This window comes from Hyperolius riggenbachi, chromosome 6 (assembly GCF_040937935.1).
Source record: "Hyperolius riggenbachi isolate aHypRig1 chromosome 6, aHypRig1.pri, whole genome shotgun sequence".
Taxonomy (NCBI): Eukaryota; Metazoa; Chordata; class Amphibia; order Anura; family Hyperoliidae; genus Hyperolius; species Hyperolius riggenbachi.
In genome coordinates, this window is record NC_090651.1 from 33048186 (window position 1) to 33072871 (window position 24686).

General features: G+C 46.0%; 1 protein-coding gene across 1 annotated transcript; it reads left to right on the plus strand.

Moving 5' to 3' along the window:
* On the plus strand, positions 1-24686 carry CENPL (centromere protein L). The gene is made up of 5 exons (XM_068239100.1): positions 1-141; positions 2381-2521; positions 4720-4971; positions 6560-7102; positions 24351-24686. Exons 2-5 carry the CDS (start codon positions 2384-2386, stop codon positions 24423-24425), a joined length of 1008 nt encoding a protein of 335 aa, XP_068095201.1. The 5' UTR covers positions 1-141; positions 2381-2383; the 3' UTR covers positions 24426-24686.

Sequence of the window (24686 nt, forward strand, 5' to 3'; positions counted from 1 at the left end):
CTTCCGCAAGTTGGAAAGGGATTTGAAAATTTGCAACCCGGCCCGCCAGACTGGAGGATATCCCTGTATGTTGCCGCCGGTGACCAGCATTGCAGCCGATCTATCCGTGCATGTGTGCCGGTAGACCGCCCGAGCAGCGCTGTAAGACTGCCTGACATCCGTCCTATAGAGAGAGTGTGCTTGATGTGTGTGTATACAGCGGTGTGTATGTCACATGGGGGAGGGGCGCCAGTGCCAGGTATGGGGTGGCTAAATCATAGCTTCCAGCTGTCCTTCTTTTGTAGGGACAGTCCCTCTTTGGGACCCTTGTCACTCTTTCTTTTTCATTTGTCCCTCTTTCAGGACTGCTGTAGAAATCTATGTAAATATATGTATTTTTCTAATGAAAAATGTGTTTTATTGACTCAAAACTTTATTCCCATCCTTTAAATTGATATATTTCTTAATTTCAAATGTTAATATGAAGGAAAATGAACCAGAATAGTAAGGACCAGTAGGGTTTGAATTATAAAATAACATTCTTCCAATGAAATCTTTAGGGCAGGGGTGCCCATTGGGTAGATCGCGAAGGACTTAATGGTAGATCCCGACCACACTACATTTTCCATTTTTTTTCTCTACTAACGAAAATGTGTTTGATTGACTTTAAACTTTATTCCCACCCTTTAAATTGATATATTACTAATTTTAAAGAGAACCCGAGGTGGGGTTCTGTGAATAAAATCCCCATACAGAGGCTGGGTCTGTCTATAGAGCCCAGCCTCTGTTGCTATCTAGATCGCCCCTAAGCCCCCCCCCCGCGCTCTGTAATCCCCCTATAAAACACAGCCGCGCTGCTGACACGCAGCTTGTCAGAGCGCACTGTGTTTTCCTCTCCTCTCAGTCTCGCCGCTCCCCGCCTCCTGCATCGCTCCGGTCCCCGCCCACGTCCCTTCCCTCGTCGCTGATTGGAGGGAAGGGACGCAGGCGGGACCAGAGCGATGCAGGAGGTGGGGGAGCAGCCGAGACTGACAGAGGAGAGGTAAACACAGCGCGGCTGTGAGTTATGGGGTATACCAGGAGTACATTTGAAATCGGCGCCGGTAGACTTGGGCGCAGAATACAGCCGGTATATGGCTGATCCTGCTTCTGCACAAGTCCGGGCCGTTTTAATTAGTATTCTCCCTCCAGGCTGCTATGGATAGTGGGGGAATGAAATAATTCGGCTTCCAGCTATTGCTGGAGGCCGAATTATTGTGTTTATTAAGCAACCTCGGCTCCGTCTTCTGACGGAGCCGACGTTAATCACTGAGCGCTGCAATAGGAGTGATTCCTATTGTAGTCTATGTAGGGAACCTAAACTGAGAAGAATGTGGATTTTTCCTTTTAAAATAATACCAGTTTCCTGACTCTCCTGCTGATCCTGTGTCTCTAATACTTTTAGCCACAGCCCCTCAACAAGCATGCAGATCAGGTGCTCTGACTGAAGTCAGACTGGATTAGCTGCATGCTTGTTTCAGGTGTGTGATACAGCCACTGCTACAGCCAAAGAGCTCAGCAGGACTGCCAGGCAACTGGTATTGTTGAGGATTTCCAGACCTTCCATTGGCCAGCTCTCCTCCTGGCCTGATCCGCTCAGCTCCCTGGATCAGGTAGCCTACTTTTTTTTTTTTGAGCCCACCTCGGACTCTCTTTAAATGTACCCACTAATGATATGATCTTGCTTGTACAATCTTACCATTTTTATGTATTATGAGAGACTACCTTAAGTAGCATTTAAAAGTATATTCCAATTTTATGCTTCTCCAACTTAAATTTAGTAAGAGCAAGACAGAAACCATACAACTTTTACTTGTAGAGTTGGGAACTGTTAGTTGTTATTACTGTCCTTCATTGCCTCTCCCTGGGTGGGGTTACCGTTTTTATTATTTTTTTCATAAAAGCACAACTGAAGTGAGAAGAATATGGAGGCTGTCACGTTTATTTCCTTTTAAACAATACCAGTTTCCTGCCAGCCCTGCTGGTCTATTTGGCTGCAGTAGTGTCTGAATCACACCAGAAACAAGCATGCAGCTAATCTAATATTGTGTCAAATAATGTCAGAAAAACCTGATCTGCTGCATGCTTGTTCAGGGCTAAAAGTATTAGAGGCAGAGGATCTGCAGGGCAGCCAGGCAACTGGTATTGCTTGAAAGGAAATACATATGGCAGCCTCCATACCCCGCTTACTTCTGTATACAGTGACCCATTATCTATACATACAATAGAGTAATGAATTTTAGGAACATGAGTATGTAAAGGTCTGAGCCTGGCCCTAGCTGGCCTGAGATCTCCTCAGTCTAGTCGCAATAATTTGTTTGGCATATATGTTGATTACTATAACCATCTATTCCTCCTGCAGGCTATGCAGACACCCAGTGATGGGGGATCCCCCAGGTCTAAGTCCTCGCTAAGAAACCCTCTTGGAAGCCTGACAGCCTCCCGGAGGCGCTCACAGCGCCGGACATCACGCAGGACGGTCCCTCAGGACACCCTCGTTCAGGTACGGTCTCCCAGTCTCTGTGCACGTTACAGGGACAGGAAGCGGAATTTTTTTTACAGGAGTTGGAAGCATGATGGACCAGAGATGCTGAAAAGAGATATTTCGGGATGTAAAATCTTTTATCACTCTTATTCTGCGACAACTTAACACCACTTTGTTGTTCTTTCTGGCAGATGTGATCTGTTTATTCGAGGTGTGTGGAGTGAAGACCTTTGGGAAAAGCATTTTAGATACTTTTGGCAGCGCTTCCAAAACCAGACTGTATCTGAAATGACTACCAACAGGCGTGCAGACCCCCCTATAGGCAAATGCACACCTTGTATGCAAAACAGATGCTATTATGCACTAAATCCCTAAACTCAGAATAAAAACAGAATGAAAACATAAAATAGCAAATGGGTGCAGCTAGCCATAAAGTAAACGTACATTTTTTGTTTTTTTATGCAGCAGGGAGAGGTGGCAGCGTTTCCCAAGACAGGCATCTGAATGACTACCATCATAGGTGTGCAGAGCCTTATAGGCAGGATACACAACTTGCATTCAAAACAGATGCACCAAAATGAAAATAATGGAGGACGTTAGCTTCCAAAACAGTTTGCATGCAGAGTGTTCCGCACTGGACCCTTCCACCGCGATGAGGTCATCCTTCATGGAGGAGACCCTAGCCTCTAATTGCAAATCAAACATAGCGTGAACCTGGGGGCAGCTGGCTATAAAATGGTTTACACATATTTTTTTTTTTAAGACAACAGGGAAGAATTGACAGCCCTCCTAAAACAACAAAACTCCTCCCAATATCTGTACAAATTATATTATATTTGACTGCAGTTGGGTTTTAACATTTTTACACTTCACTGAAGCTAATTTATACTATTGCTGGTTTTAGGAAAAATACCAAATTGTCTCATAATTAAAGTAAACCTGTAATTGGAAAAAAAAATGCCCCCGAGGGGGGTACTTGCCTCGGGAGGGGGAAGCCTCTGGATCCTAAGGAGGCTTCCCTTGTTCTAGTCAACCATCTGGGTCCAGCGCTGGCTTCTCCTGACACAAAACGGCAATAATATTTACAATTAGGAAGTAGCGACTCTCCGCTAAGGCTCTGGTGAAAATAGCCGAATCTGATTGGGTCTACTCTACTGTGCAGGGGACCCACACCTGCACAGTAGAACGGACCAGATCAGGCTCGGCTATTTCTGCTGGAGCCCGATTGGAGATCCGCTACTGCGCATGTGCGCAATCCGACAAGTGGCCGACAAGGAAATCCTCGGGGGTGGAAGTCCGGCGCTGTAACCCCTCTGAGGAGGAAGAGGGAAGTCTGTCTCTCTCTCTCTCCCTCTCCCCCTTATTACTGTGCAAACAAAGTAGAGAAAGTTTGTCACTGGATACAGCAGAAGATGTTCTACGTTGTTTACACAGCTTAGTATAGCTCAAGTCAATCTGATAATTTTAGGAGGAATTGTCAATCTTATCAATTAGTAAATAGCCACAATAAAATGAGTAGTTATTTTGCATCCCGGAACGTAATACTATGCTAGTTCCACTGACAAGAATTACGAGGTTCTTTATGAACAAATTCTCCCTCATTCCTCAATCACAAATCCTCAAGGTTGTGGACAAAGCGTGTGGACACAATTTCGGGATTCCAAATCACAAAAAGAGACCGCCCGACACGCCCCGCGGCCAAAAGCCGCCTCCCCAGAGGCACACACACACATCAACTGTTGACCCAATGAAGTGCATCTCCGCAATCTTACTAAAAAGAAGATTGCCGGGATACACTTCATTGGGTCGACAGTTGATATGTAATGTGTGCCTCTGGGAAGGCGGCTTTTGGCTGTGGGGCGCGTGTCGGGCAGTCTCTTTGTGATTTGGAATCCCAAAATTGTGTCCTCGCTTTGTCCGCAACCTTGAGGATTTGTGATTGAGGAACGAGGGAGAATTTGTTCATAAAGAACCCCGTGGTGTCTAGAATCTTATCAAATAGCTTTTGAATGAGGTAGAGGTCTGAGTATTAACCATCCTTCCAGTAGCTTAAACATTTTCATCCCCCTTTAAATGTGTAATAATAAAGTGTTTCAGGTTTAATGAGATGCTGCGAGATGTAGATAAGAAGCATTCTGCATGTGTGTATGTTTGTTCTGATTGTACAAGATATGGAAATCTGAAATACGTGACGTCTCTACTCTGACTGCTTGCAGGAAACCCTCGACCCACAGAAGGCTGCTTTTCTGCTCCAGAAGCAATGGAATCTTTACAGCGTGACTCCCCTGTATAACTTTTCCTACAACAAGCTGAAAGACTATGCCAACCACTTGTCTGCCCACATAGCAGCGGAGAAGCAGAAGGGGCTTGCTTTTGAAGTGGGCACAGACCTGACCCTGAAAGCCACATTTTCCCCTCTGCCTGGACTCAAAGGAAGGGCTAAGGACCCAGCGGCAGTACTAATCCAGGTGAGTATCAGAGTCTGATTACAGAGAAACACCAGGGGATCGTGCAGATTACTAGCCCAGGGGAGCCCAAGAGAATCACTCAAAAGGCAAATCCAGTCAAACATCTGATCCGCATACTTGTTTTGGGTATATGACTAAATGTATGGGCGCAAGAAGATCAGCAGGACTGCCAGGCAATCTGCATTGTTTAAAAGCAAGTAAATATGGCAGCCTCCATATCCCTCGCATTTCAGGTCTGCTTTAACCACTTTAGGACCAAGGATGTTACTGTTACGTCCTTTCTGTGGCTGTATACTGCTGGCAGGCTGTAACTAACGTCCTTTTAGTCCCGGTGATCGCACGGGCCCGAAACAGGGAGATTCAGCTGTCCTCTCCCCTCACTGATCAAGAGCCACGGTGATTGGCTCCTGATCAGTGCGATTGTAGTGATCACTGAAGCAGCAGAAGAAAAGAAGAGGACCGGACTCTCCTCTCCTGACATTCCTCTGGTGATTGTTTCTCCCCTTCCGCTCTGCCCGGCATCCAGCCTCGCACTCTCTCTACTGTCATGTCCCAGCTTGATGACGTCATCAAGCTGGGTCCCGAAACTCGGTGGCAGTGCGAGGCTGGATGGCGGAGAGAACTGCTCCTCGCTGGACCTGGGGAGGTGAATAATGCCTGCTACCTATACTGGGGATACCCATACCTAGCTATTTATACTGGGGGTACCTCTGCCTGGCTATCTATATTGGCATCACCTAAAACCACAAAACTGCTGTGGTCCTTAAAGCGGAACTGAAAGTTTAAAAAAAAAAAAAATCAGTGTTTCGCTTACCTGGGGCTTCTGCCAGCCCCTTGCAGCTGTCCTGTCCTGCGCCGGTCCTCCACTATCCTCTGTTCTCCCGCCGCCATCTAGTTTTGGTTTGGTCAACGCGGCAACTGCGCCCTGGGCCACGCGTAGCTTTCTTTGTGTTCCCGCCCGCTATTGTGGGCCGTAACGCGAAGAAAGCTACGCATATCTCGGGGTGCGCAGTTGCCGTCCACACGCCATAACTAGAAGGAATCGTTGTAAGAAGAAAATGGTAAGCTTCTAAGAGGAACAGACGGCGAGGTAAATATGTAATATTCATTTGCAGGTACATCATTTGTCTATTTCAAATAATTTTACTCTGTTCAGTATAATAATGTATGTGAACCCCATTTTAAGTCACTGCATAAGCTCTTTAATTTTTTTTTTTATTGTAATCCAATGAAATACTTGTTTTAATTTAAAAAAATAATGAACGCAAACAGCTCTGTATCACATAGAAAGAGGCATGCACGGCACTCCTGTAATGCTCACTTATTGTCCAAGGTAACACTAGTAAAGGACATTCAATTGTGGACAAACGGTGCACCTGCTAGATGTGCAAGCAGGCGGTGGGTGCAGGGCACAGATGCTGCCTGACGGGCCATTTCGCGCAGGCGAGCTTCCTCCAAGGCGAAAGTTCCACTGCAAACAGCACTTTGACTTATTGCAGAGTGGCCGATGTTTCACTTTTTTATGTACATAGGAGTTTGATTGGTTTTCGAATTCTGAGGTTGATTTTTTTTCCTTCTGTAATAACAGGTTGTAACGAAGTACCCGACCTCTAAGAAAGATCCGAAGGAGCGGATAGTGTGGACTGGCTGGTTCTGTGCACCTTACCTGGAGGATTATGTAGCGGACATTATACCGGACACCTTCGTATGTCTCCCGTTGTTCCTGGTGAATGGCGGGGAGCAGCTCACGGCCATGGTGGGCTCCTGGCTGCAGAGGTCCTTTGACTGTTGCTTTGGTAAACTGCTGATCACTTCACATGAACTGACCTGGCTGGCTGCCATGTGGACCGGCTATGAGGTACAGGAACACATGCCTGCCACAGAACTGGTCTTCTCTGTCCCGGTGGAGCCGCCAATGACTATCTCCTACACCATCCATGCGCAGGACTTCAAGACATTATGGAGTGACATTCACAAGTGTACGGGCGAAGTGACGCTGGAGGAGGTGGAACAGTTGTTTCAGTGCCTTTACTCACATTTTTTCAGACACTTCAAAATTCACTTATCAGCGACACAGCTTGTGAAGGTGACGGCGACGGTGGCCTCAGCACACTGTGAGGGCAAAGTGAAGGTGAGCTCTGACACTCTGAGGGAAAGGTGTGTGTGTGTGTGTGTGTGTGTGTGTGTGTGGTGAATGGTGAGAGCTCTGACACTCTCTGAGAAAAAAAATGTGTGTGGAGAATGGTGAGAGCTCAGCTCTGACACCCTGAGGGAAAGGTGTGTGGAGAATGGTGAGAGCTCTGACACTGCTGAGGTGTGTGTGTGTGTGTGTGTGTGTGTGTGTGTGTGTGTGTGTGTGTGTGTGTGTGTGTGTGTGTGTGTGTGTGTGTAGAATGGTGAGAGCTTGGATACTTTGAGGGAAAAGTGTGTGTGTGTGTGTAGAATGGTGAGAGCTTGGATACTTTGAGGGAAAAGTGTGTGTGGAGAATGGTGAGAGCTCTGATACTGCTGAGGTGTGTGTGTGTGTGAGTGTATTGTGTGTGTGTGTGTGTGCGTGCGTGCGTAGAATGGTGAGAGCTCGGATACTCTGAGGGAAAAGTGTGTGTGGAGAATGGTGAGAGCTCTGATACTCTGAGGGAAAAGTGTGTGTGTGGAGAATGGTGAGAGCTTGGATACTCTGAGGGAAAAGTGTGTGTGTGTGTGTGTGTGTGGAGAATGGTGAGAGCTTGGATACTCTGAGGGAAAAGTGTGTGTGTGTGTGGAGATGTGGAGAATGGTGAGAGCTTGGATACTCTGAGGGAAAAGTGTGTGTGTGTGTGTGTGTGTGTGTGTGTGTGTGTGTGTGTGTGTGTGTGTGTGTGTGTGTGTGTGTGGAGAATGGTGAGAGCTTGGATACTCTGAGGGAAAAGTGTGTGTGTGTGTGTGTGTGTGTGGAGAATGGTGACAGCTTGGATACTCTAAGGGAAAAGTGTGTGTGGAGAATGGTGAGAGCTCTTGGATTGTTTCCACTGTTGCGACGCGATTTCGCCGGCATTCCGACGCTTGTAAAAACGCATGCGGATGCGTTTCCACATGCGTTTTTACCCGCGATTTCGCGTGCGATTTTGCATGGCAGGGTGCCATGCGAAATTAACCATGACACTGCCAGGGCAAAATAAAATTGAAAAAGGTGCGAAATCGCGGGTAAAAACGCATGTAACAAACGCATGCGTTTTTACTATTAAATACATTAGCGGCGATTCGCATGCGTTCCACTCTCAGGCGAATTCGTTGGCTCTTTTGTGCGTTTTTTCACCGCTGAAAAAAACGCACCTCAACAACGCTACAGTGGAAACAGGCCCATCCACTTGCATTACATGTGCGAATCTGCATGCGTTGGACGCATGCAGATTCGCGATAGTGGAAACGAGCCCTGAGGGAAAAGTGTGTGTGTAGAGAATGACGGGGTCAGCTGCAGTATGACAAACTGTAGTGCTTGGGCGCTCTCTCTCTCTCTCTCTCTCTCTCTCTCTCTCTCTCTCTCTCTCTCTCTCTCTCTCTCTCTCTCTCTCTCTCTCTCTCTCTCTCTCTCTCTCTTTAAACAATACCAGTTGCCTGGCTGTCCCTCTGGTCCTGTGTCTTTTCATACTATTTGCCATAGACCCTGAACAAGCATATGCAGATCAGGGGCTCTGACTCATCTGACTGGGTTAGCTGCATGCTTGCTTCAGGGTTGTGACTCACACATTACTGACGCCAGAAGATCAACAGGACTGCCGGGCAGCTGGCATTTTCTAAAAGGAAATAAATCTAGCAGCATTTACCATCCCCCTCACCTCAGGTTCCCTTTTAAAGACCCCTGAGGCAAAACTATCAGAGGTATGTCCATGCTGAACACACATACCTCTGTGTGCCTCATCAGTTCCTATCCTCATTTTCTCTTGGACCCCTTGAAAAATGTGGCTTAAAGGACAACTGAGGTGAGAGATATATGGAGGCTGCCTTGTTCATTTCCTTTTAAGCAATACCAGTTGCCTGGCAGCCCTGCTGATCCTCTGCCTCTAATACTATTAGCCATAGCCCCTGAACAAGCATGCAGCAGATCAGGGGTTTCTGATATTCTTGTCTGATCTGATAAGATTAGCTGCATGGTAGTTTTAGGTGTTATTCAGACAGTACTGCAGCCAAATCGAAAGGAAATAAACAGGTTAGCCTCCATATCCCTCTCACTCCAGTTGTCCATCAAGTGATCTTGTAAAAACAAAAATAAAGTTTCTCACCATGCTGCCACAAAACACAGTACATCGCAGTGTATTGTCAGACTTGTCTTGATTGCACACCCAGTTCCCCGTCCTGCATGCTCCCAAGGCACCGCTATATATTCTCCAAATAAGCAGAGGAGCAGCATCAGATGCTCCCCCCGTTTTCTCCCATGATGTTTTGCACACCGCTGTAATCTCATGCATGTGGAAGGTTTGCTTTCCCTTGGCAATTCGACACTTTCCTCAATCAGCTGTGGCATTCTTGAGTCTTCACCTCACCCACAGCTTTTTAGAGAGCCTTGGCATTTTCAGACAGTAGCAAGGGCTTATGGGAGCTCAGTCTAGGGAGGGGAAGGTATTACTAGCCAGAGATTTCAGAGGCAGAGGGGAGGAGGATGAGATGGGACTGAATTTACACACAGGCAAGCTGATAGCATCTCCAGCCCTCTGCCTGTGACAAACAGAACATGGCTGCTCTCATTGTATCACAGGAATAAATAACCATACAATGTTGAAGCTGTTTGCAGCTAGATATGCTGTGTAAACTATCTAAACTTTAGATAAGATATATAGACAAGTTACTTGTTATAGTTCGTTTTTCATCTCAGATCCGCTTTAAAGTGGACCTGGACTCTTGCACAGGACAAAAGGAAGACAGAGAGAAATGCACCCTGTATGTATTTAGAGAGTTTAGCCTGTTTAATTCAACTTGTCTTATGTGTGACTAATCACAACTTTCATTTGATCTCTCAGCTGTGTCAGCTGTCTGCCTCGGCAGATCAGCTAATTTGTAAACACAGGATGTCAACCCTATGTCTGCTTTCATGACAGCAGGAAGTAGACACACACTGCAGATTTTATTGCAGGATTTGTATTAGCTGTTACAAATGTTCTTTTCTTTAAAGGTTTGTATGCTGTTGCTTATCTTTTAAAGCAGAGAGGAAGTTCTGAGATCAGGTCCACTTTAAAGGGAGTAATTTTGGTGGGATAGGGGAGGGAATATTACAGCAAGCCTGCCTCTTCCTGTCAATTCACATTTTTCAAGGAGTAATTGGTGGTGGTATAAGGGGAGGAACTGACAACGCGCAGTGTGTGTCGCATGCCAGTCTAAGTACATTTTTTTTTTATTTCAATCGTTTTTATTGAATTTTATAAGATAGAACATGAACATAAGTCTGCACAGACTATATAGACATTGGCAAATGGTTGGGTTATAAGAAAGTATACAGTCAAGTACAGGACTTAACATCAATAACAAACATAACGGGGATAAAGGGAATGAACATCATCAAGTGTTAGAGTTATTATTGACTGGCACTTTTAAAGCAACCGGAGGGTTGCGGTGATTCGGGGCGTTGTCTTAGCTATATTGTGAAAAGATTAGTCAAAGTGGCTATATCTGCGACAAAATGTCTCTTGCCCATTCATTGAACCAATTGTTGGCTGGGCATGAGCCTATTTTGTTCGGGTAGTATAGTTAGCTTTTGCTACCCGTCTCCCAGTGGAGGCGGGAGTGGATATCTGATAGACGCATCTAACACTAGGTAAAGAGAGTAGTAGAGAGGGAAAAGGGAAGAGAGAGGAATAGAAGACGCAGGGGTAGAGAGGGAGGTGAGGTAGAGTATGGGACGAGGAGAGAGTAGGCTGTTGCAAATCCGCCTAGGCAGCGGGAGTTAGGGCGACTCCAAGATGTCAAACTGCACCAATCCTAGCGCTATAGTCAGACCCCAGTAGGTATTCCATGTAGGAGGACCAGATTTTGTTGAATTTAGTCATATTATCTTCTAATCTGGCTCGCAGTTTCTCAAAAAAGAGGATACGGTTTAATCTACTTTTCACCAGGTCAAATGAGAGGAGATTAGTGTTCCACGCTGCGGCTATCGTCAGTTTAGTTGCTGTAAAGATATAATTTACCAGGGTATTTTGTGGTTTGGTAAGATTAGGATAAGGAAGGCCCAGCAAAGTGTGTAGTGGGTTCCTAGGTATCGGTTGGTTGGTTAACGAGGAGGCCCATGTACATACTCTCAGCCAAAGTCGGCGTACTTTAGCACATTTCCACCAGGTATGAACATGAGTTCCAGGGGTATTGCAGCCTCTGAAGCAGTTTGGGGATGTGTTGCTTTTAAACTTGGCCAGACGGGAAGGAACCAGGTACCATCTAAAAAGTAACTTATAGTTGACTTCAACTAGGTCAGCGTTGATAGAGATTTTGGGGATATTAGTCCAAATGTCGGACAAGTCTTCAGGATCGATCGAGATATTTAAATCTTTCTCCCAGTCAACTATGTAGTTTGGTTTGTGTTTGGATTGTGCATGGGTTAATGCCTTATATATGAGTGAGACAGTGCCAGGTGAAAGTGGGTCTGAGGCGCAGATATGTTCAAAAGGGGTTCTGGTTAAAGGGGAATCTGTGTGGGAGAGGTGAGACTTAACAAAATGTGAAATTTGCATGTATCGGAATCTTTCAGTGGGGGGAGTTGCTTGTGTTCATGTAGGAAGGCTAAGGTTTTCATACCTGTGTCCGAAGATAAGGAGTAAACCGTGGTGAGGTGAGAACTAATCCACCAGCGAAAGCTAGCAGGTGAGGTTAAGGCTGCGGGGAAAGAGGGGTTCCCGAGGAAAGATGTCAGGGGCCTATGTGGAGATAATAAATTTCCGGAGTACTTGCAGCTGTCCCAAACGGATAAGGAGTGCTTAATTATGGGATTAGTGATTATCGTTTTACTGGCCGGGGTGGTCCAGAGGAGATTAGAGAGTTTAATTGGGTGAACTAAGGATTCCTCGATGTCTACCCATGAAGGCCTGTGGGAGTTCAATTGCCACAGAATTAGTGGGGAAATTTGTGCGGCCTTGTAGTAGTGTTTCAGGTTGGGTACTCCAAGGCCTCCATCGGGTCTTAATCTATACAAGTTTATACTGCGAAACCTCGGTTTTTTGGAGCCCCATATAAAGTGGTTGACCTTGCTCTGGATGTTACATAGGAAGGAAGCTGGTAACGGGATGGGTAGCATACGGAAGGTGTAGAGAAGTTTTGGAAGGAACGTCATTTTTATCGCCGCGATACGACCTAACCAGGAGATAGAGTATCGTTTCCAGCATTCAAGCATTTGAAGTAATTCTTTGGCTAGCATTGGATAATTGTGCCTGAATAGGGATTCGTATGTATTTGTTAGGTATATGCCTAGATGTGGGAGTTTTTGTTGGTCCCATTGGAACTCAAAGGCATCTTGGAGAGCTTGCATGAGTCTATGGGGTAATGAAACATTCAGTGCCTTTGATTTGTCAGGATTGACTTGCAGGCCCGAGACGGTGCCAAAAGTTGATAAGAGTTTGTTTAAGGTTAGGAGGGAGTTGGTAGGGCGGGAGATGCAGAGAACTAAGTCGTCGGCAAAAAGGTTGACTTTAAATATCCTTTTTCCCAGTGGAATCCCATGGATGTCTGGTGAGTTTCGGATTTGGATGGCTAGGGGCTCTATTGCAAGGGCGAAAAGAAGAGGGGAGAGGGGGCAGCCTTGACGGGTGCCTCTAGTGATTTTAAAGGAAGGGGAGCGGAATCCGTTGTAATGTACAAACGCTAAGGGGGTGGAATATAAGGCCTGTATCCAGGTGATAAAGTGGTCACCAAAGCCCCATTTGCGCAATATTGCAATTAGATATTTCCATGAGACAGAATCGAAGGCTTTCGTTATATCTAGGGAAAGGAGCATAGAAGGGATTTGGGTTGTATGGGCGTGGTGGATAATATGGATGAGACGTCTGACACTGTCTCCCGCTTGACGATGTGGCATAAACCCTACCTGGTCATTATGTATGAGGGACGAGATTTCAGTGTTGAGGCGGGTGGCTAGGATTTTGGCCAATAGCTTAACATCAATATTTAAAAGCGATATTGGTCTGTAGTTGGACCAAATTAAGCTGTTTGTGTTAGGCTTCGGGATCATGCTAATGGAGGCCGTGATGGATTGAGAGTGGAGCTTTGCACCTTTAAGGATGCTGTTGAAGGCGCTAACTAATTTTGGAGCGAGGACGGTACTTAGTTTCTTGTAGTAGAGTGCTTTAAAACCATCTGGTCCCGGTTGCTTGTTGAGCTTGAGTTGTTTGATTGCTAATTGTACTTCAACAAGTGAGATTTCTCGTTCCATTAACTCTCTGAAACCAGGAGGCATACTGGGTATTGGTACATCTGACAGGAAGTCTGATAATTGGTTGGGTGACGAAGAGTCGGGGGAGTTATATAGTTGTTCTAGGTGTTGGCGGAAAGTGTCTACTATAGTGTTAGGGTTAGAAGTGGTCTGGTTTGGGCACTGTTGTAAGGTAATAGGTTTATGTGATGGATCTGTCTGCCTAAGACGTCTGGCCAAAAGTGTGTCTGGCTTATTGCTTTTGAGAAAGAATTTAAATTTAGTATTGGCGAGTTGCTTTTCGGCTGAGTCTGTTAAACTTAAATTAAGAGCAGTTTCCGCCCTTAGTAGATCGCTTTTGTTGTCAGGGGTAGGGTTATTTTGAAAGTTAGTGTGTTTTTCCTGGTAAGCTAGTTCTAGTTTTTGAAGAAGTTGCTGCTTATCTTTTTTGTGCCTAGAGGCTAGTTGTATTAGGATCCCCCTGATTACTACCTTGTGGGCTTCCCAGATGGTGAGGTCTGAGATCGCATCATCTGGGACGTTTAGCTCGAAGTATTCGATTAATTTGGCTTTTATTTGTTGAATTGTTTCTTCCTTGGTGAGTAAATACTGGTTCATTACCCAGCGGATTTCTGTAGGGCGTTGGATCAAGGATGAGAAAGTTATAATATTCATGTCATGGTCTGACCACGGGATGGGGTGAATGACAGCTGCCTTGACTAGGGGTAGTGTGGGAGAGGTGACCCAAAAGTGGTCTATGCGGGAGAAGGATAAGTGTGGGTTAGAGTAGAACGTGAAGCCTTTTTTAAGGGGGTTCAATTCTCTCCAAGTATCAATGAGGTCATATGATTGGAAAGCCGAAATGATGGTGGCGGTTTGTTTCTGCAACGTTCCTGTAGTAGGATTACTTGAAGGTTGTTTGTCCCAAAATGGGTTCAGGCAGTGGTTTGTGTCACCCGCCAAAAATAGCCTGCCTTTACTGTGTGTGGCAAGTACTTGGAGGATGTGAGATAAGAAAGGCGCTTGTGCGTCATTAGGGGCATAATAGGACATTATAGAAATTGGTTCGTCTTGAATTTTGCCTATCAGTAGGACATACCTTCCTTCGGGGTCTGCGATAGACTTTGAGAGAGTGAAGTTAGTAGAGTTCCTGAAGGCTATAAAGACTCCCCTTTTTTTAATGGGGGCACTTGCAAAGAATATTTGCCTGTAGTCCTTGTGAAAAAATTTTGGTTCTTTACCAGCGATAAAATGAGATTCTTGTACACATATAACATCTATATTTAGTTTCTTAAAATGTTGGAAAGCTTTGGTTCTTTTAGGGGGGGAATTGAGGCCCTGAACATTGAGAGATGCAATTTTAATTGAATTAGTCATGGAGGCTTGAGTGTAGTCTGCTGCGTAATACTCCTCGTCCCATGGGGTAAAGAGAAAAAGGGAGGGATTAGGAAGAGAAAAAAGAATAGAAAGGTGAGCAGCAAGAAAAGGGCTGCAAAGGGTATCGAACTCCAAACAGAGGTACCCTTAGCATAGTACGTAGACACCAAAAGGTGACTAGGTGTTGGGTTCCCTTTAGGGATTAACAACCCCATAAGAGGAACAGGGAGCAGCATGAGGTGAGCACGGAGCGATCTCAATTAAATTGTTGAACTAGGTGGGGGTCGAGATAGCACCTACTAATAAAGGTTTCAAGGTGGAAGGGGTGGGATAAGGGGTTGTGGGGGGGAAGGGAGAGGGAGTGGAAGGAGAAGGGGGGAAATCTTCTTCTGCCCTTGGACTTTAATCTAGGGTGGGTATCGTATCTTATATGTTACACCCCGGGGCACAAGGGGCCCACCAGAGGCAACTTGAGGCAGCCGCACATTCAGCAGTCTAGTATGGGAGATGAGACTGTCTCGTGTACGAGGGAGTCGGGGGGTTAAGAAGTGTAGCTTCATACGGGGGGGGGGGGGGGGATGGGAAAGTAGGGTTAGGTGGGTTTTTAGGAGGGGAAAAAAAAAAAAAAGGGGAAAAAAAAGGGGGGGGGGTATTTGGGGTAGAGGGTTAGTGGGGGGGCAACCCAGATAGCAACCTGTGTTTAGCTTTATTTGCTAAATATGCAGCCATCTCAAATCGCCCGTGGGTAGTGGGTTCATTCTAGGGGCATACCTTAAGAAATTGCCTGTGGTCCTATCCCTATATAAAGGCTGGGTAGGTGCGGAGTGTAACTCTTTGTGGTACCGAATACAATTGCAGGATTGTTAAGTAAGATAAATAGGCAGCAGAGTTAGTACATTTTCACTATACAAATAGAAGGTGCTTCTGTCCGATAACATAGGAGTTGAGCTGAGCTGTTATTGGGCTCGGGAGAGTAATCGTGGTATCATAGTGGCCCCTGGTGGCAACCAGGGGTACTGGGATGCTCAGTGTATTCGTCGTAAGCCAGAGATGTAATTATAGTTTTGAGGAGTTGAATGGGAGAGAGAATAGGGATAATGAAGATGGATGTCGGGGGGTAGAGACGAGAGGGAAAAGAGTAATACTAATGATGGTAAAGATATGGATAGAGCGCATGACAGAGCGCGGAAGATCTCTTTTGGGTGGCTTCAAGGGGAGGGATACACTGAGCATCTCTGTGGCGATCACGGAGTAGGTATGGGTAGTGAAATTTGAAATGTATAGGTTTGAAACACCTTCTAACATAAGTATACTGCTACTGTGATTTAAAAAGAAAAATGCAAAAGAAAACAGAAACACATAGTCATCACCTTATGAGTAACAGTATGGTATATGCAAACAGGCAAGTTTTCAGATAACAAACAGGTTGTTCTGGGGGAGCAGGGGGAAAAAGAGTCTATATGAAAAAGACAATTAGGGGTGAGCTGTGTAGTGAGCGAATTGCTCGCAGGGAAAGAAGTTCAGCCAATAATTGGTATATGCTGTGAGGCTGGGGGGTCTGATCGTTGGCTACTGGGGTGGTATCGTGGAACGAGTATCCCTGGTGAGCAGACATTGTCCGAAGTTGGAAAGCAGTTCAGAGCCTAAAGGCCTAGTATAGTGGCTTTAGGTAAAAGGTTGAGTTCCTTTACGGGTAGTGCATAATGGCGCTGAGCTTCTCAGTGTCTCTAGGGGAGGAGCCACACAGGAGGAGCGGGAAGGCTAACTGTCCGCCAACAATGGTGAAGAAACCCGCCATTTTAACTTCTAACTTTTAATATTAAAATTGTTAACGTAGTAAAATGAAATTAAATGAAAACCTATAACCAGACCAATAGGTCTAAATAAGTTTAGTGATGCACTTGCCACGAGAAGGCATAGTGGTGGGACTCCCAGGGGTCGTCAGCCATGGGGATAAGTACTCCAGGGAGGGGATGAAAGCAAACAGGTACTTATCTGATCAGGTGACTGCGTGAAAAACTTGCGAGGAGAGCTCTCGAAGTGCAATGGATCTTCTCTTTCGTTGGGGCTGCTCCTTTGGGCTTCCGGAGAGAAGCAGAGGACCGCTTCGATTGCTTCTTTGGGAAGATGGGGGGGAAGCAGGTTTCGGGGATGCTGAGGTCGGGGGTGAAGAAGGTAGGGCCGGTAGTTGAAAGTTCTGTGCTGCAAACAGTTCTTGGAGCTCTCGGGTGGAGGTAGCTACGAACTGAAGATCATCGATGGTGAGGATGAGTGCGAAGGGGAACCTCCAGCGGTAACTTATTCGCCGTTCTTTAAGCACTTGGAGGTAAGGCTTCATTTCCTTTCTTCTCAGGAGGGTTGCTTGAGAGAGGTCTCCGTATACCTGGTAGGCATGATCTTGGAAAGTAAGCGTGGATTTCGCACGAGAGGCTGCTAAGACTGCCTCCTTTGTTTTATAATATAGAAATTTCATTATGATGTCCCGAGGTGGCCCGCTTTCTGGACGTCGGGTTAGAGCCCTGTGAACACGATCCAGCTCCAAGCGGTCTACTGGTATGTCGGGGACAAGCTCTTGGAGCAAGGCTGTCATTGCGCCCGGCAGGTCGGTCACCGTCTCAGGTATGCCCCTAATCCGGAGGTTTCCTCTCCTCGATCGATTTTCGCTGTCTTCAGCCTGTATTTTCAGGGAGTCTACATCATTTTGGAGGGTATGGATGTCTTCCTCATGTCCCTCAAGCACAGTGGTGGCATTGTCCATGCGGTTTTCTAGTCCTGCTGTGCGTTGCGAGAGTAGCCTCATTTCCCGTAGGATATCGCTGCTGAGTTGTTTGACGGCTGCTGTAATCTCCCTGCGGACAACCTCACGGACCTTCTGCAATAAGTCGCGGTTAGAGCGAGAGGGAGGGTATTCGGTGTCTGAGTGTTCTCTACTTTCGTCCGAACAGTCCTCCTCAAGGTTAGGGTCCGCCATATAATCTGTAATGGGTGGTTGTTGAGAGCCGCGTGCCTTCTCGGAGCCGGAGGATTTCCCTCGCCGTTTAGGCTTGTTACTGTTCGCCATTGTGCTCAATCTGCTCCTCGGAAGGTCACACAGCTATTTCTAGTGCAGTTGGGAGGAATGTGGTGCTTAGACCGGCGATAATTTGAAAAATAGCTCCGTGCTCTGCGCAGTGGTTAGGTTAGGCGGCCATCACCATCCTGCGCGCGCATGCGCTCTCCTAAGTACATTTTTAAAGGAATACTGATAACTGATAATAATCCAAACATTTGTATAGCGCTTTTCTCCTATCAGACTCCAAGCTCCAAAGAGCTGCAGCCACTGGGAGGCACTCAAGAGGCCACCCTGCAGTATTAGGGAGTCTTGCCTAAGGACTCCTTACCGAATAGGTACAGACCCTAGCCGGGATATGAACCCTGGTCTCCATGTCAAAAGCAGAGCCCTTGAAGAGAAACTCTTTAAAAAAAATAATGTAATAAAAAAAGTGCTTCATTTTTTCAATAATTATGTATAAATGATTTAGTCAGTGTTTGCCCATTGTAAAAGCTTTCCTCTCCCTGATTTACATTCTGACATTTATCACATGGCGACATTTTTTCTGCTGGCAGCAGGTGATGTCACTGGAAGTAACTGCTGCTTGCTTTTTTTGGCAGTTGGAAACCGCTGTAAACAGCTTTTTCCCACAATGCAACGAGGTTCACAGACAGGAAACTGCCAAGACCATGGCCCTGACATTACACAGTGGGATGGGTTTCACCACAATATTAGCCATACAGCGCCCCCTGATGGTCTGTTTGTGAAAAGTTAAAGATTTCTCATGTAAAAGGGGGTATCAGCTACTGATTGGGATGAAGTTCAATTCTTGGTCACGGTTTCTCTTTAACCGGAACAATATCCAGCCACCACAGAATACTGGGGCTGCCATTCTCTAATAAATAATGCAAGTTGACTGACTTCTGTGCTGATGCTCTGCCTGTAATACTAGAAGTCACTGGCCCAGAATGAGTAGCAGATCAGATGCTGTGACTGCATGCTTGTTGCAGGTGTGTGACTAAAACACAACTAAAGCCAAAAGCTTAGCGTATCAGTCAGGCAACCGGCATAGTTTATGAGGGAATGAAGATGGCAGCCTCCGTATTCCTCTTACTTCAAGCTCCCTTTAATAGTGCTGAAACCTCTTCTAAAAACACGTCATACTAGCTTAGTTTTAATGTAGCTACTGGGAGAAGCAACAGCCTTGGTAGACTTGCATTCACTGTATTGTAGCTAGTGTGATACGGCTCATAACGTTCAGTGGGAGGTCAGCACTGTGTGTTCCTGTGACCTGTGTGAACTTGGATGTGTCTGCAGGTACCATATGTGCAGACAGGCCATCATGCTACTGGCTAAATTATTTATATCATTATTATTTATATAGCGCCGACATATTACGCAGCGCTGTACAGTGTATATATATATATATATATATACATAGATATATATAGATAGATCTTGTCACTAACTGTCCCTCAAAGGAGCTCACAATCTAATCCCTACCATTGCCATATGTCTATATTATGTAGTGTAAGTACTGTAGTCTAGGGCCAATTTTTTAGGGGGAGCCAATTAACTTATCCGTATGTTTTTGGAGTGTGGGAGGAAACCGGAGTGCCCGGAGGAAACCCACACAGACACGGAGAGAACATACAAACTCTTTGCAGATAGTGCCCTAGCTGGGATTCGAACCAGGGACCCAGCGCTGCAAGGCGAGAGCGCTAACCACTACGCCACCGTGCTGATGAATATTGTAAAAAAAAAATCAATTCTATTCATGAAGTTGTATACAATTAAGTTCCTCTTCAAAGGACACCTGTAATGAGAGGGATATGATGGCTATCAGCAGGACAGCCAGGCAATCTGCATTGTTTAAAAGTAAAATAAATGTCAGCCTCCATATCCCTCTCACTTCAGGTGTCCTTTAACTGCTATACGATAACCTGAGGAGTTCCTGATATTTACCTGTCTGGACTGTATGGTGTGGTGATCAGTAGGGAAGAGCGCAAGGATTTAGTAGAATTCTGACTTTCGAATTGAAATATCTCAATGTCTAGTTGAAATTCAAATCCAGGCGAGTAAATTCTGAAATAGCCACCATAGCCATGCAGCTTGTACTGAGCATGCACGAGGCACGTCAGAGCGAGAAGTCACAAATTACCGCCATAGCCGTGCAGCGTGTCTACTGAGCATGCTCGAGGCACGTCAGAGCGAGAAGTCACAAATTACCGCCATAGCTGTGCAGCGTGTCTACTGAGCATGCCCGAGGCACGTGAGAGCGAGAAGTCACAAATTACCGCCATAGCCGTGCAGCGTGTCTACTGAGCATGCCCGAGGCACGTGAGAGCGAGAAGTCACAAATTACCGCCATAGCCGTGCAGCGTGTCTACTGAGCATGCTCGAGGCACGTTAGAGCGAGAAGTCACAAATTACGGCCATAGCCGTGCAGCGTGTCTACTGAGCATGCCTGAGGCACGTCAGAGCGAGAAGTCACAAATTACCGCCATAGCCGTGCAGCGTGTCTACTGAGCATGCCCGAGGCACGTCAGCGAGAAGTCACAAATTACCGCCATAGCCGTGCAGCGTGTCTACTGAGCATGCACGAGGCACGTCAGAGCGAGAAGTCACAAATTACCGCCATAGCCGTGCAGCGTGTCTACTGAGCATGCCTGAGGCAGTCAGAGCGAGAAGTCACAAATTACCGCCATAGCCGTGCAGCGTGTCTACTGAGCATGCCCGAGGCACGTCAGAGGGAAAAGTCACAGATTACCACCATAGCCGTCAAGCGTGTCTACTGAGCATGCCCGAGGCAGTCAGAGTGAGAAGTCACAGATTACCACCATAGCCATGCAGCGTGTCTACTGAGCATGCCCGAGGCACGTCAGAGGGAAAAGTCACATTACCACCATAGCCGTGCAGCGTGTCTACTGAGTATGCCCGAGGCACGTCAGAGGGAAAAATGACACAGATCAAAATGTTTAGACTTCACAATGCAAATCGAGAGAGTTCTGAATGTTTGGACCGGCCAATTCCTAATGATCAGTGCAAAGCTCTCCTCACCAAACTCAGATGATTTGTTTTGGCACTTAACATATTCCTCGGTCTCTGATTCTGTGCTGAGGGGTGGAGCCTCTTCTACCACTCCCTCCATTCCTCTCCTCACCAAGCTTGCCTCATGATTTGTTCTGACACTCTGCATATTCCTCTGAATCTGTGCTGAGGGGTGGAGCCACTTCTACCACACCCTCCATCCAAGCTCCTGTCATGCTCGTTGTAGGGTAGGTGCACACTTAGGGCTGTTTCACACCAGGGGGCGCATGCCCTGCGACTGCCTTTTGGTAGCATTCACACTGCATGTAGCATTTCGAGAACCATTGATCTACGATTCTCGTTATTCAAACAAAAATTGCAGTTGCTTAGCTATTGCAATTTTTCTGCATTTTTTTTGTTGTGAAACAGCCCTTAGAATATGTGTCACATTAATGACGATCATTTAATAGCGATGCGGCCGGCACCATCCAAAGCTCTTTCAAGAAGTTTATTTAAAACTATTCAGAAAAAGACAGAGCCTCATGCTGTGGAGATGCTTTTCAGTGGCAGAACCTGGGGAGACTCGTCAGGATAAAGGGAAAGATGACTGCAGCAATGTACAGAGGCATCCTGGATGAAAGCTTGCTCCAGCGCGCTCCTGAACTCAGACTGGGGCGACTGTTCATCTTTCAGCAGGACAATGACCCTAGACCCGTTGATACTACAGCAATTAGCGGGCAATTTCCGCCAATTACCAAAGCGCTATGGCTTTTTAAAGCGATTGTGCTATTTTATCCTATGGCAGTGATCTTACTGCCGCAGTTGGCGCCGATCATGGGCGTTTTGCAATTCGCGCCAATCGCAAAACTCGTTACATGCAGCATTTTACCCCGATTCTGGAGCGATCACGATACAGTGCTTATAAAGCGCTGGCCGCGATCGCTCTGAATCGCGGAAGTGTGAGCAGTGATTTTGACCGTGCTAATAGCGGTAATATCACCTGCGCAAAACGGTCGCAATGACACACAGCCAAAATATCAAAGAATGGCTTCAGGACAACTCTGTCATTGTCCTTGAGTGGCCCAGCCAGAGCCCAGACTTGAATCTGATTGAGCACCTCTGGGAAATTTTAAAATGTCTGTGCACTGGCGCTTCCCATCCAACCTGATGGAGCTTGAGAGGTGCTGCAAACAGGAATGGGAGAAACTGGCCAAGGATAGGTGTGCCAAGCTTGTGGCATCATATTCAAAAAGTCTTGAGGCTGCACTGGCCGCATACCTATTAAATAGCTGCCGGGAGATTTGGGCGCAGGGTAATTTGAGCTCCGACTTTTATATTACGGCCTATAGTGGTGCCGACTGCACCCAAATCTCCTAAAATCTACAGGGCTTGGCAATTGCTGCCAAAGGTGCATGGACAAAGTATTGAGCAAAGGCTGTGAATACTTATGTACGTGCAATTTCTTTGTTTATTTATTTTTTGTAATACATTTGCAAAAATCTCAAGTAAACTTTTTTCACGTTATCATTATGGGGTATTGTGTGTAGAATTCGGAGGAAAAAATAAATTGAATCTATTTTGGAATAATGCTGTAACATAACAAAGTGGAAAAAGTGATTCACTGTGAATACTTTCCGGATGCACTGTATTAAATGTACATTTTCTTCCAGAATAAATTGCTCTATAAATTCATTTTTCCTGTGTTGCTGTCACTTACAGTGGGCAGTAAAAATCTGATACGTTGTGAACTAGTCCATCTCCTCATGGGGGTGTCACGGACGGTTGCGGGGCCGCAGGCGCGTCCTGGAACCGCCCGTGAAGAAAAAGCGATCGCACTCGATTCCCTGCATCGATTGTGCTTCAAATCGATACAATCTGGGTTGAGTGTGTAGGGGCAGCTGAAGTCCTTTTCTTAGCAGAGAGAGAGCACCATCCTAAAGGCTGGATGGCTCTTTTGATATGCTAATGAGCCTGGGCCTAATCTGCCCGGAGAGTCCCTGGCTTCAAGCTGTGCTGATGGCCCATCCATCAGGTATAAGGTGACAAGCACCATGGCAGAAGCAATCTAGTTGGGGGAAAGCTCAACAGGGGAGGTGACACCTAGCTGGCTGCCCCAAACTTCAAAGAGCCTTTGCCTGGGAATAACCTGAGTCTCATAGCATATCCATAACTTCCCAGATCTGTCATATTTCTGGGGTTCCTGAGATGGCAGCTTCGCCAAACGTGGGGGAAGTGTAGCATGAGCCCCGGTGCTGGTTCTGAGGAAGTTTCAGAACATTCTGAGGTAAGGACTGCCAGTTAGGCAGTTTGAAAGTGCCCTGATGATACCACAGGGGTCCCACCCCTCATGTCTGGTATCAGGGCGCTGGGTAAATCGAGACAGACCTGAAAATGTTAATAAATCTGCCCTGACCTGTACGGTTCTGTGAGATAGAGCCCATATATGGGTAGATATGATTTCTAGTCCCCAGGACAAGGGGAGGGCTCATCTCATCTTCTAAGGGGGTGTGTGGCTCCCCGCCCTCACTCCCTCCTACTGAGTCAGGGGCATAAGAATGGCAGAGGAGCCAAACTCAGTGTCCTCCACCCTGAAAACATCTTGAACTCATCAGGTGCCAGCTTGAGGATATGCTGGCATCCACCTGGTCTGAACTCTGATTGAAACCCAGAACTCTGTTTTCCCACAAAAAAGGACATCTCTCCAGGAACTAAGTATTTTTCTCCCTTCTTTTATTTTTATACTGGCTATTACTGTCTTAATAATTGTGATTTTAATAATTGTCTGTATATATTAATTATTTATATTGCGTGAATAAACGACTTTCTCCAAGTTATTCACTGTCCGCTACCCTGCTTATCAGCACACACAGAACTGATCCCGGGTCTCTGAAGATACGCTACTGTTTGTTTGTTGTTGGCTAGACAGAATATCGTGTGTTTAACCGTTTTATTCGCAGGATTAGTCAGTCAGTTAGTGGGTTCCACGGTCCCATGATAACCGCGGTGGTGGCAGTTTACTTTGAACCAGTGGGTGAACCCGTGTCTCACAGGCTCCCTTCTGAGTTGTCTGCGGCTAATTCTTAACGGTTCCTGCGCATTGACTGCGACCAGGGTTCGCACGATCTGTGCGCTGGCACCGTTTAGAAGGCTAAGTGCGGTCAGCCACGGGGGCTCCTGTGACAGGGGGTTTCTCAGTTTTACCTTTTATACTATACAGGAGCACTTCCTGAAAAAGATCTATACAATGTCAGACAGCTTCCCTGCTTACTGCACACTTTTTTGGCGGTTGGACTGAGCAACTACAGTTCAGTCAGTGCTTTTGTAAATAAAGACATCTCTAAGGACCCCCATGAGAACATGGACTAGTCCAAAACTTGTCAGAAATATACCTTTCATATGTATGTATGTATTTTAAAAATATGTATATATATTATTATTTTTTTTGTGATCTGATGCGTTTCCCTTTAATAGCATTAAATTAGAATAAGATTTTGCCATACTCATCTAGGCTTATTGCAATAAGTGAAGTGTCAGAGGCAGGCTTATTCATGACTTTTTTTTCTTTCTTTTCTTTCCCAGTTCCTCAACAGAGATCATCTGATCCAAGTGCTGGGATATCTCACAGAGATTGCAATGAATAACGTCCAGTATTAGCAATGGGCTGTGCCTCCCTGTTACCGTGTATGGTCCATATTTTCATGGACGACAACGTCCCCTTCCTCTAGACTGTCCTGCACGAATGAGACCTCTGCGGTGTGAAACAGTCTGCCACCACTACACCCTGTCTCTGCCCTGCAATGATGTGTAGCACTTTTTTGTGTTTTTTTTTTTTTTTTAAATATGCTTGACTGGTAAGCCTGTCATTGTAAATTTGTAGAAAATGTCCTCATTAAATAAACTTATTTTGCAAGAGAA